The 14,136-nt window shown below is 49.1% G+C and overlaps 1 protein-coding gene across 1 annotated transcript; it reads left to right on the top strand.

The window, feature by feature from the left end:
• Window positions 1–4,892: 4,892 nt before the first annotated feature.
• On the top strand, window positions 4,893–6,482 carry LOC125556409. The gene has a single exon (XM_048719149.1). The coding sequence runs from the start codon at window positions 5,038–5,040 to the stop codon at window positions 6,007–6,009; it is 972 nt and encodes a 323-aa protein (XP_048575106.1). The 5' UTR covers window positions 4,893–5,037; the 3' UTR covers window positions 6,010–6,482.
• Window positions 6,483–14,136: the final 7,654 nt, after the last annotated feature.

Here is a 14,136-nt window from a genome sequence, read left to right as displayed (position 1 = left end):
AAAAAGTTTAACGAAACCTATCGATATGAGATCTAGTTTTAAAGAACTCGTCGCGAGAAACCCAACCGTGAAAGCAAAACTGGATTTTGATGCTTACATCAAATGTTACAGTATTTTAAACTTTTTAAACCCCCAAATAAATGCATGTATGGACAAGATTCCTTTTCTGACGGACTGTATAAGGCACGCTTGGCTGCTCCTTCCATATATGGACAAGCGCTTGATCCCACCAACGGGTGCTCGGGCGCCTGCTAGCCACATCCAAAAAAGTATATATCAAAATATATATACATAAGAAACGCAGAAGAAAACCGGATCAAACCAGGAACATCATACGAGTCAGGGAAACACACAGAGAAAAATTGGGTGTCAACACCTTCATGAGAGAGAATTCAATACCAACACCTCACCCCGTCCCCCGTGTCGCCCCCCGCTAGGGCGGCTCGGGCGGAACCCTAGCCCCTCCGCCGTCGGGCTCCCAACCCCTCCCTCCCCTGCCCTCCGCCGCCGTTGGAGGAGGCCGCCGGGAAAAGCCCCGGACGGCGGACAGCGACGGCGGAGGCCCCCTTCCCTCCTGCGTTCCTTTGGGTGAGGCGGGTGACCCGGGGCGCACGGGCCCTCCTCCCCGATCTGAGCTGTCGTCGCGGCGGCGTGACCGATCTGACCGCCAGCGGCGCTTTGGCGGTGTGGTGATGGGAGGAGGCGGCCGAGCGGCGGGCTTCGTGGAAGATCTGGTGGTGCCGGTGTTGGGGATCGTAGCAGAAATTTAAAATTTTCTACGCATCACCAAGATCAATCTATGGAGTAATCTAGCAACAAGGGGAAGGAGAGTGCATCTACATACCCTTGTAGATCGCTAAGCGGAAGCGTTCAAGTGAACGGGGTTGATGGAGTCGTACTCGTCGTGATCCAAATCACCGATGATCCTAGCGCCGAACGAACGGCACCTCCGCGTTCAACACACGTGCAGCCCGGTGACGTCTCCAACGCCTTGATCCAGCAAGGGGAGAAGGAGAGGTTGGGGAAGACTCCATCCAGCAGCAGCACGACGGCATGGTGGTGAAGGAGGAGCGTGGCAATCATGCAGGGCTTCGCCAAGCACCGCGGGAGAAGAGGAGGACTTGGGAGAGGGGGAGGGCTGCGCCAGAACTTGGGTGCGGCTGCCCTCCCACCCCCACATATATATAGGGGCAAGGGAGAGGGGGGCCGGCCCCCTCAGATCCAATCTGAGGAGGGGGCGGCGGCCAGGGGGGTTGCCTTGCCCCCCAAGGCAAGGGGGGCGCCCCCCTTTAGGGTTCCCCAAACCCTAGGCACATGGGCCCTAGGGGGGGAGGCACCCAGCCCACTAAGGGGCTGGTCCCTCTCCACACACAGCCCATAGGGCCCTCCGGGGCAGGTGGACCCTGCCGGTGGACCCCCGGAACCCCTCCAGTGGTCCCGGTACAATACCGGTAACCCCCCCGAATTATTCCGGTGACCGTATGATGACTTCCCATATATAAATCTTTACCTCCGGACTATTCCGGAACTCCTCGTGACGTCCGGGATCTCATCCGAGACTCCGAACAACATTCGGTGACCACGTACATACTTTCCCTATAACCCTAGCGTCATCGAACCTTAAGTGTGTAGACCCTAGGGGTTCGGGAGTCATGCAGACATGGCCGAGACAACTCTTCGGTCAATAACCAATAGTGGGATCTGGATACCCATGTTGGCTCCCACATGCTCCACGATGATCTCATCGGATGAACCACGATGTCAAGGATTCAATCAATCCCGTATACAATTCCCTTTGTCCATCGGTACGATACTTGCCCGAGATTCGATCGTCGGTATCCTGATACCTTGTTCAATCTCGTTACCGGCAAATCTCTTTACTCGTTCCGTAACACATCATCCCGTGATCAACTCCTTGATCACATTGTGCACATTATGATGATGTCCTACCGAGTGGGCCCAGAGATACCTCTCCGTTTACACGGAGTGACAAATCCCAGTCTCGATTCGTGCCAACCCAACAGACACTTTTGGAGATACCTGTAGTGAACCTTTATAGCCACCCAGTTACGTTGTGACGTTTGGTACACCCAAAGCATTCCTACGGTATCCGGGAGTTGCACAATCTCATGGTCTAAGGAAATGATACTTGACATTAGAAAAGCTTTAGCATACGAACTACACGATCTTTGTGCTAGGCTTAGGATTGGGTCTTGTCCATTACATCATTCTCCTAATGATGTGATCCCGTTATCAACGACATCCAATGTCCATGGTCAGGAAACTGTAACCATCTATTGATCAACGAGCTAGTCAACTAGAGGCTTACTAGGGACATGGTGTTTTCTATGTATCCACACATGTATCTGAGTTTCCTATCAATACAATTCTAGCATGGATAATAAACGATTATCATGAACAAGGAAATATAATAATAACCAATTTATTATTGCCTCTAGGGCATATTTCCAACAGCCGGCTGCTCGGCGGGCGTGCTTGGTCATGGCGGCGTGTGTGGTCGCAGTGGCCGGCGGCTTGGCCGGTCGGCGACGGCGGAACATGGCCGATGGCAGCGACGATGTTCTGCCTGGATCCCGGGGCGGCGGCCCTGGAGGGTGGCGGCTCATGAAGCTAGTCCCTATCCAAGGCAGATCTGTGACGACGATCTGCTTTAGATTGGTTCGGATCAGAGACGGTGACGAGTGCGCATGATTCATCTATGCGGCTCTCGCGGCTTGGTGATGCGGGGTGGGAGCCCTCCTCCTAGGCTCCAGTGGTGGCACACTCAGGCTGTGGCCGCTGCGCCAAGGCTCCTACGGTGGCACTGTTGCCGCGGGTGGTCGCCGGATCTAGGCGGCTGGATCTGGGGCTTTGAAAGCGGTCGAGACGGTGCACATGTTGTCGGGTGGATTTCCTTGGACGGATTCGGGTGAAAACCTAGTTTTCGGCCAATGGCTGGAACCGGTGATGACGATGTCCTTATCATCGTTTCCTTCATGAAGGCATCATCGAGGTGAAGCTCCTAACTCCACTCAATACCTCCGGGGGAAACCCTAGATCAACTAATCGGATGCTGGCGACAAGTATGTGTCGTCACCCCCTTGGGGGCAGCATTCTTGGAGGTGCACTCGGCTTCGCGGGACCAGCGGACATCATCTTTGGTGGAGCGGTGCTTCATCCTACACATTGATGGCGACGGATCTCGACGTCGTGGCGCAGTGCAGATTCGGAGTTTGATGTGCGAGGATGGTCTCGCGCAGGAGGACGACCCTGTCTGGCATCGTGGTGGTGTCGATGGCAGAGAGACCTGGCACGGTTGATGCAACAATACAGCTCTGAAGATGGATTAGTGGCAGGTGGCTGCGGCGACCTCATACCCGGCAGGCGTCCTGGTTGAGGAGTTCGCTAGACTGATAGGTTCCCCATACCCGACAGGCGTCCTGGTTGGGACCTTAAGTCTTAGGCTGTGTTTGGTTCAGCTTCTTTTACCAACTTCTGCTTTGAAAAGCCAAAAGCTAACCAAAGGGGTAAATGTTCAAAGCAGCTTTTGAGAATCTGTAGCTTCCCCCTAGTGTAAATTTCAAAGCTGGGGGTACCCTAACTTTTCAGCTTCCAGCTTTTCCACAACAGCTTTTCCACAACAGCTTTTTCAGAATCTGCAGCTCAACCAAACACAGCCTTAGATGTTTAGGTTTGGCTGCGATGTCTGTTTGGTATTAGGCCCAGGCTATCTGCACCCCTTCATCAACTGGATAGGTGTAGCGACAGTTTGTTGCTTAGACGGCGGCCTTAGTCTTACTGTTGTATGACTTTGTAAGGTCTTGTGCGAATAATTAATAAAGTGGTCGTATGCATCGCTCAGATGCAGATGTCGGGGGTCATCCCCCTTTTCAAAAAAAACACCTTCATGAGAGAAGAGCATAAGCGAGTATAGCTCGCGCGCTATCCCCGGACCTACACACTAAATACGACCGGACATCTTTCAAAGCCTCAATGTTAGAGTTTTACCAAAAATCAACATAGAAACTGTACTATGAGGAAACTACAAAAATACTTTGTATCGAAGTAGCTAATCCAGCCCATGTTGTTGAGGATAATGTTCGGCTTCGCTAGCCTACTTGTAGAATGGCATGGCTGTGGTTAATTCAAAAAAATTACTTCTTACCGCTAGTAATAAGTATCTTGAGCCGACCGTGCTAATTGAGTACGGACCTCCAAAAAAGAAGACAAATTTGAACTCAATAATGACAGAAAAAGGAGCATCTTAGAAGAGACGATGGCAACAATCCAACAGGGTTCCTCGAAGGAAACAATGAGATCCAACGGCACGGGGCCTCTTCTTCTTGGCTTCTTCTCCCCGGCAAAACACAATCCAGTTCGTACCGCTGGATAAGTAACGAAAGGTGAAATAGAGAGACAAACGAACATGCATGGTTGTATGTGTGTCATCGATGTACGTGTGTGTTTCTGTCTCCATGTATATACATACATACAACAGTATAATAAGTGTAGGTTAGGCTACCTGTTAGTGTATGGTTGAGCACCTGGGCTTGTTTATTCCGGATGGCGGCTAGCTCTTGGCCCCAACAACTACCAATCGATCGATCCATGAGTTCCTCGATCCGACGAAAATACCCGATTTTGCTATTTGAATGCATGCATGCTGAGACGTTGATGCGTCGCCTGTAAAGTGTAAACGGCAGCCGTCTTCACATGGTCCTAGCTGCCGCGAATATATACCGAATCCGCCATAGATTAGTGCATGTTGATCCAGCAGGAGCCTCCTCAACCAGTTGAAAATTCGGCTGCAGCTGTCGTCTTTGCATAGTTAACTCTGGCTCGTGATCACACGGTCTAGTCTCCTCCTGTACTGGTAGGCTAGGAGTATAAGAGACATGGCGATGTCGATCCGTTTCGTCTCGTCAAGAAACCTCAACGTGCTGCCTGACAGCCTGAGAGAAGCAAGAAAGCAGTAGGCACCACACTCTTGCTCGCTAGCTCCGGTGCTAGCTGCAGATCAGGGAGCGGGGGAGAGAGATGCCCGTGGTGGGGCTCATCCCGTTCGTGTACGCGGCGATCAAGAGGAAGCGGAGGTCGTCGTCAGCGAGGGCGGACCGCTACGCGGAGATCGCCGCCAGCGCCGCCGCTGCGCTGGGGCGGGAGCGCGCGCGCTTCGACGGCGGCGGTGCGTACCTGTCCCAGAGCTGCCATTTCGTCGTGCGTCCACCTTCGCCGCCCGACGAGCTCGGGTTCTCGTACGACGGCGGCGACAGCCGCCCGCCACCAGAGAGTCTCTTGCGGAAGCTTTCCTCGGCAGATCGCTACGAGCTCTTGCTGCCCACGTGCGGGAGGGAGGACGCGCGCTTCGACGGCGGCGGCTACCAGTCCCAGAGCTGCCGGTTCGCGGCCCGTCCTTGGACGGCCGACGAGGTCGGTGTACAATGCGACGGAGGCTCCACTCGCAGCACGCAGCCGGAGGGCGCACCACGCCAGCTGCTTCCTCCGGCCAGCAGCCGAGAGGACCCCCTCCCCACAGACGAGACGAGAGGACGGGATAACGCGCGCTTCGACGGCGGCGGTTATCAGTCTCAGAGCTGCCGGTTCGCCGTGCGTCCTTCGCCGGTCGACGAGCTCACTGTTTCGCGCGACGAAGGCGGCGCGTCCCGCAACCCGCCGGCGCAACCGGAGGGTCTCTCGCGGCAGCTGCTTCTGCCGGCCAGCCGAAAAGACCCCCTCGGCACCGGTGAGACGCGCTGGCGGGAGCGAGAGCACGCTCGCTTGGACGGCGGCGGTCACCAGTCTCAGAGCTGCCGGTTCGCCGCGCGACCTTCGGATGCCTACAAGTTCGAGCTCAGTTTCTCGCATGACGAAGAATACGGCGTCGCCAGTCAGGCGCCGGAGGACCTCTCGCGCAAGCTGCTGTTGCCGGCCGGCCGGAGGGAGCGCGAGGTCTCCAGGTCCCTGAGGTTCAGCAGCAAGCGCGTGTTCGCATGGGTCAGTGGCGCCTAACATGCCTTGTTGCTTTCTGTCGAGCAGTTTGCGTGCAGCTCCAGACCGTTGCGAAACCCGCGGTGAGCTTTGAGTGCTTTGACGTGTCGGGCATCTGAATATATTCGACGCATATTTCAAATTTGGAACAGTTGTTTGATCAATGTGTCTATATTTTTTATTTTAAAAATGTGTCTACACTTTTTTTTTATTTCGTGATGGTCCACAAAAGAAAATGGTTGAAGAGTGACTAGGACGCCAGCATAAGAATCGGAGGAGCACGTAAACAAACGTTGTTTACTAACAGTGATATCTCCAGTCCATCAGAGTTTAAGTGTTGGTGCTCGCATTTATCTTGAATTTATTTCAGAATTTTCAGTGATGCGCGTTTAATGAGATACGATGTCTCCGTCGACTACAAGGCGCCTACGGTGACTTTCGTAAAATCTTAAGATAATATGCCGGTTCAATTTTTCGGAGGTGATTATATGAGTAGGGTATGTATGCGCGCGTTAATAGGGGTGGGTGTATGTATGTATATATAAACGGCTGCATCTGTACAGTGTTAAATAAAAAGCTCGACAATGTGGAGACTCATTTTTAGTTAATTTTTTTGTTTGTAAATATAAATATGGGCCTAATATTATACGCGAGCAAAATGATGAATGTGCTTAGAGATGCAGCCCTATGCTAGAGAGCATACGCCATTTTTCGACAAGGGTGGATTTTATTGACTTAAAATAAATCATGGATACAAAATACAATGAGTACACATCCGATTTCTACATAGTTAAAATGTACACATCCAACATTAATACACGTAAAAATACATCGACAAATAGCAAAATCATATAAGACTCTTGCTCTTTCTTTCTCTTGTGGATACCCACCCACAGAAAAGTTAGTACCTTACTTGTTCTTGAGCTGGTCAACTATGTCCTCCGTAGTGAAGACTCCTTTATTTCTTCATCATCTTCAAAGTCTCCCATTGTAGCATCATAACATGGAAGAAACCCTTGAGCAATATCGGAATGGCCCTAGAGAGAACCCCATTCTTTCAAGAAAGTTCTAATTAATCTATACCTACTATTAAAGAGAATAGGTATTTTTGGTTTGGTTTAGTCCTTTTCGTTTGGTTTGAGTGCACGCTAAGTGACCTGATCCAGATACTTGTACGTTGATGGGCCTTTTATGGGCTTTTATAGAGACCGCGAAAAATAATTAGGTCAAAATAAATCAATATTGTCGAAATTGATCACAGGAACTCCTATCTGGATGTTTTATGTAACAACCAACGACCTATACGCCATTCACATTTACTAATCTCAACTCGTTCTAAATATATGAGTGGCAGTCCTCGTGTATAGGGCGAGCTAATTAAAGGAAGGACTTGAGGTAAAAAATATAGCATAATTAAAAAAAGATTTGTAGGCTTTAATGTGTTGGACTACTAAATTAGAAAATGAATAATTTGATTCCCGACTAAAACGGGTGAGGACGTCATGGTAACTAAAGGAAGAATTTTACTTAAATGGAATCAGTGGAAGATTATGCCCGGCAAAGAAAATATAACACGGCTAAATTGCATCGTATTTTTTTATGTTCATTTTATAGAAGGATGCTATGAGACATTATGCTTGAACAAAATATCATTCTTTTCCCATTGCAACGCATGGGCATATGTGCTAGTTATGTCAAAAATAAATAAGGAAAATAGGAGTAAGCGAGTAGGGTCAACAAGATTCTAAACGAATACCACAAGTGACGGAACCGACGATGATGAAGAGATAAGGGGCGAAGGATATTTTTTCTATTATTCCAATTCTTATTTATTGGAGCCGTTTAGCCTCCAGGCCGCGCTCTACCTCCATGTCGTGCTCTGTCGCCTCCCGCTCGGCTGCCAGCAACCGCCCCCACACATAGAGGTGTTGTCGCTCCTCCTCCCCCTCCTCGGTCGCACCCTGCCAAACGGGCGGGCACAACACGTAGATGGGAAGCACTCTCGTCCGCTGGTAGACCTTGGACCCGAGCGTGGGCGCGGGTGGTGGCGGTGTGTTGGCCTCGATGCCGGCCGCCGAGTCCGCCAGTGCCTTCTCAAGACCAGGCCACCTGGCCATCTCCTCGTGCTCAGACTCCCCGAGCGCCCTTCGTGTCAGTCTCCTTGAGGGCCGCCTGGAACACGGCCTCCTCCTCTACGTGCTCTTGCTTCACCACCATCGGCGGTGGTGGAGCGCGGGCATCCATCTGGACGATCCCCTCGCGGCGCACATCGTGCTCTGTGGTGAACCGGACGTCCCAGTTCGGGGAGTCCGCCATGTAGGCTGGGTCTGACGCGCAGGCGAGAAGGCAGCACGATGGTTGCGGATCTCGGCCGCACGCGCGCGCTCGGACTGCGGTACCGCCAGCACCGGAATCATGCTGGGGTCGAGGTGCCAGCCGTGTGAGAGGTTGATGTCCGACCACGACAAAGGGGTGCGGTGCTCACAATGGTAGTGTGCCCGGCGCATGGGGAGGTATAACCGATCGCGCTCGTGTCACAGTCGCATCCGCCCCCTGCCACCCTGATGTCTACTACACAACTTTATTCTTATATACGTTGTTGGGCCTCCAAGTGCAGAGTTTTGTAGGACAATAAAAAATTTCCCTCAAGTGGATGATCTAAGGTTTATCAATCCATGGGAGGCATAGGATGAAGATGGTCTCTCTCAAACAACACTGCAATCAAATACAAGAAATCTTTTGTGTCCCCGATACACCCAATACAATGGTAAATTATATAGGTGCACTAGTTCGGCGAAGAGATGGTGATACAAGTGTAGTATGGATAGTAGATATAGGTTTTTGTTATATGAAATAATAAAAACAGTAAGGTAGCAAGTAACAAAAGTGAGCACAAACGGTATTGCAATGCTTGAAAACAAGGCCTAGGGTTCATACTTTCACTAGTGCAATCTCTCAACAGTGCTAACATAACTGAATCATATAACAATCCCTCAGCGTGTGATACGTCCATTTTGCATCATGCTTTTATATCGATTTTTATTGCATTATGGGCTGTTATTACACATTATGTCACAATACTTATGCCTATTCTCTCTTATTTTACAAGGTTTACATAAAGAGGGAGAATGCCGATAGCTAGGATTCTGGGCTGGGAAAGGAGCAAATATTAGAGACCTATTCTACACAGCTCCAAAAGTCCTGAAACCCTGAAACTTCACGGAAGACGTTTTCAGAATATATAAAAAATACTGAGCGCAAGAAGTTCACCAGGGGGGCCACACCCTGCCCATGAGGGTGGGGGGCGCGCCCTACCCCCTAGGCACGCCCCCTACCTCGTGGGCCCCCTGGTGGCCCTCCGATGGCCATCTTCTGCTATATGGAGTCTTTCGATGAGGAAAAAATCACAAGACATCTTTCCGGATGAGACTCCGCCGCCACGAGGCGGAACCTTGGCGGAACCAATCTAGGGCTCTGGCGGAGCTGTTCTGCCGGGGAAACTTCCCTTCGGGAGGGGGAAATCATCGCCATCGTCATCACCAACGCTCCTCTCATTGGGAGAGGGCAATCTCCATCAACATCTTCACCAGCACCATCTCCTCTCAAAACCCTAGTTCATCTCTTGTATCCAATTCTTGTCTCCAAGTCCGGGATTGGTACATGTGGGTTGGTAGTAGTGTTAATTACTCCTTGTAGTTGATGCTAGTTGGTTTATTTGGTGGAAGATCATATGTTCAGATCCTATATGCATATTAATACCCCTCTGATTATGAACATGAATATGCTTTGTGAGTAGTTACGTTTGTTCCTGAGGACATGGGAGAAGTCTTGCTATTAGTAGTCATGTGAATTTGATATTCGTTCGATATTTTGATGAGATGTATGTTGTCTCTCCTCTAGTGGTGTTATGTGAACGTCGACTACATGACACTTCACCATTATTTGGGCCTAGAGGAAGGCATTGGGAAGTAATAAGTAGATGATGGGTTGCTAGAGTGACAGAAGCTTAAACCCTAGTTTATGCGTTGCTTTGTAAGGGACTGATTTGGATCCATATGTTTCATGCTATGGTTAGGTTTACCTTAATACTTTTGTTGTAGTTGCGGATGCTTGCAATAGAGGTTAATCATAAGTGGGATGTTTTTCCAAGTAAGGGCAGCACCCAAGCACCGGTCCACCCACATACCCAATTATCAAAGTACCGAACGCGAATCATATGAACGTGATGAAAACTAGCTTGACGATATTCCCATGTGTCCTCGGGAGCGCTTTACATCATATAAGAGTTTGTCCAGGCTTGTCCTTTGCTACAAAAAGGATTGGGCCACCTTGCTGCACTTTATTTACTTTTGTTACTTATTACTCGTTACAAATTATCCAATCACAAAACTATTTGTTACCTATTATTTCAGTGCTTGCAGAGAATACCTTGCTGAAAACCGCTTATCATTTCCTTCTGCTCCTGTTGGGTTCGACACTCTTACTTATCGAAAGGACTACGATAGATCCCCTATACTTCTGGGTCATCAACGTGCAACAAAGAATCACTCCAAATTTTCTATCTGAGAAAGTAGGACGAAAACATGTATCAACCTCTATGCCTAGATTACCCCAATGTCACCACAGAAATCCGCAAGTTGATTACAAAACATACATCAAGCGAATCAATAGAATACCCCATTGTCATCATGGGTATCCATATGCAAGACATACATCAAGTGATCTTAAATCCAATATTTAATCCAACATAACGAGAGCTCAAAGAGCAAGACTCAATTCATCACAACAAAGATAGAGAGGGAAGAACACCATATGATCCAACTATATTAACAAAGCTCATGATACATCAAGATCGTGCCAAATCAAGAACACGAGAGAGAGAGAGATCAAACACATAGCTACTAGTACATATCCTCAGCCCTCGGGGGTGAACTACTCACACATCACCATGAGAATGGAGGAGAAGTTGGTGGTGATGGTGATGGAGGAGATGTCCCCGGCGGTGTCTCGACACAACCGTGGGAGAGGGGAAGGGACCCCTCCTTCTTTTTCATTGGCCCTCCGGGGGTGGGGGTAGGGATCTCTCCACTAGATTGGATATCTATGTTTTCTTCTATTTCTCGCTACTTTTTTGTGGCCGAAAACTGTTTCTTATATTTCCGGAGATCCTCCGATTGGGCCGAAATTTTGAGGGGATTTTAATTGGGAAATTATCTTTCTTGCGGATAAAGAATGCTCCAACCGACTTACGAGGTGCCCACAAGGCATCCCGGCAAGGCTAGGGGGTAGGTCGCGCCATGTTTCCTTGTGGGGCCCTCGAGCACCATCTTGTGTTGATTCTTCCTCCCAAAAATCACATATATTCCATAGAAATCTCTGTAAATTTTTATCGCATTTGGATTTTGTTTAGTATGGATTTTCTGTGAAACGAAAAACATGCAATAAACATGAACTCACACTGGGCACTAGATTAATAAGTTAGTCCATAAAAATAATATAAAAGTGCACCAAAACCATATAAAATTATTGTCAACATGGCATGAATACTTTATAAATTATAGATACGTTGGAGACGTATCACGCCCCAATGTGAAGTTTGCCACGCTTGTTGAAGAAGCCCATAGCGCCGGCGGCGGCTAAGGTTTGTGTCAGCTGGTCGGGGAGCAAGAAGCTAGATGTGGACAGGACGGGCACGTGAGACTTCCTGTGGCCGACGTGTGGGCCCGGGTGTGTGTGTGACATTTAATTGGGCCAACATTGGTGGTTGGGCGGCCGACACACGGACCTAAGGCAGACACCGAGTGGACGCGCAACGTGTCTGTCTCATGTCCACATGGACACAAATCTGGGCAAAATTTGGATAGCAAATGCTTCCAGACGGACATTCAAGTGGACATATTTTGGGAACGCGTTGGCGCGTCGCGATCGGACGAAATGTGTCAGCGCATTGGAGTTGGCCTAAACGGGTGCCCTAGGACATTTGAGGCCCTGTGCAACTCCGCTTGTTGCACATGCCCAAGGCCGACCCTGCTTGCATCCCATGTCGACAGCCGTCTACCGTGACTGGCGCCTCAGTGTTGAACACCCGTCGTGCATCAACCTCAGTAGTGGTGCCTGCCAGAGCCTCATTGACGACAAGGTGTGCCTATTTTCCATGCCTAGCCATAGCCTCATCGACTTCGACGTATCGACACACATCATAGGAGTTGCATCACTTAGATCTGCCCTGTCCCCGCGCGCCCCGTTGCTAGTACACTGCTCCATGGCCACTTCTCTTGAGGTCGGCCCATCCTTCCCAGCCACTGCATCGTTGTTAGCAGCATAGCCGCGCGCCACTTCTGGCTTCAGATCTGACGCCTCGAATGCATCCAACATGCTGGCATCGCAGTCTCCCATCACAACTTGGGTGGTATCGATGTCAATCGATGTATCCACAAGATGCAGCTACAACCTTGACGACGCACCATCCCATGACGAGAGTGTCCTGGCATTTCCGAAGAAGACCTTGACGTGATGGTTGTTGAAGTGCACAAGCACCATGCGCAAGCAGCCATTGCTGCTTGTATAGGTGCTTGTTGGTCCGAGACGATGAGGAAGACAGAGCGGATCTCCTGATCATGCATACCCATGTATGCACCGATGGTGGCCATGCCAGAGCCGTCGGGCGCTGCTAGCCCATGCAGGATGCGGCAAACCTCCGTCGTGGCGCGGCCCTCCGGGTCATGCAGCACCCCATGAGCGTCGATTCAGGCTACAAGTGGGAGTGGATAATAGTGCGACTAACTTAGCCCATCCCACTTAAACTGTTTAGTCGACACCCGTGGGGCATCACAAATTTTAGACGGGCTATCCCTTTTTTTTATAAAAGTGAGCCCGTCTCTCCGATTTCTATTACCAGGAACCACCAAGTTCTTACAAGGGACCAAACTAAAGGAGAAACAAAAGGGAGCAGCACCTTGATAACCCACAAGTATAGGGGATCACGACAGTCTTCAAGGGTAGTATTTCACCCAAATTTTTTGATTCGACACAAGGGAGCCAAAGAATATTTATGAGCCTTAGCAGTTGAGTTGTGAATTCAACCACACGTGGGAAATAATATTTCTACAGCAAAGTGTTTAGTAGAACAGTAGTTTGATAGTTTCGATAGTAGCAGTAAGTCAGTAACAGTAGTAATAGTAATAAGAACAGTAACAGAAGTAGTTTGTGATGATTGTAACAGCAGCAGCAGTAGTAACTTAGCAAAGATGAATACGGGAAAAGTGTAGACATTGGATCAGCGATGGATATTTGTGTTTGATGATATTCATCATATAATAGTCACAACCTAGAGAGATACATGAGAGCTTCAATTCATCAATGTATGTAGGCATGTATTACGTATATAGTTATACGTGCTTATAAAAAGAACTTGCATGACATCTTTTATTCTATCCCTCCCATGGCAGCAGGGTCCATAAGGAAACTAAGGGATATTAACGCCTCCTTTTAATAGAGAACCGGAACAAAGCATTAACACATGGTGAATACATGAACTCCTCGAATTATAGTCATCCCCAGAGAGTATCCCAACTATTGTCACTTTGGGGTCTACGAATCAAAACAATAACAAGTGCATATAACTAGCAGATAAGATCAAGAACTCAAATATATTCAAGTGCATATAACTAGCAGATAAAATCAAGAACTCAAATATATTCATGAAAATATAGAGGGTTCAGATCTGAAATCAAGGCACTTGGGCCCTAGTGACAAGCATTAAGCATAGCAACGTCATGGCAACATCAATCTCAGAACATAGTGGATACTAGGGATCAAGCCCTAACAAATTGACTCGATTACATGACAAATCTCATCCAACTCCATCACCATCCAGAAAGCCTATGAAGGAATTACTCACTCCCGGTGCTGAGCATCATGGAATTGTTGATGGAGAAGGGTTGATGATGACGACGTCGACGAATACCCCTCTCCGGAGCCTCGAACAGATTCCAGATCATCTCTCTTGATGAAGAACATGAGGTGGTGGTGGCTCCGCCTCGTAAAACACGATGATTATTTCTCTCTAATTTTTTTTCTTCACGAGACTTTACTTATGCAGTTGGAGTTAGGGCTAACGGAGGCATGTGGGACCCACGAGCTCACAGG

The sequence above is a fragment of the Triticum urartu genome, chromosome 5 (assembly GCF_003073215.2).
Source record: "Triticum urartu cultivar G1812 chromosome 5, Tu2.1, whole genome shotgun sequence".
NCBI lineage: Eukaryota > Viridiplantae > Streptophyta > Magnoliopsida > Poales > Poaceae > Triticum > Triticum urartu.
This window is presented reverse-complemented; position numbering and strand designations above follow the sequence as displayed.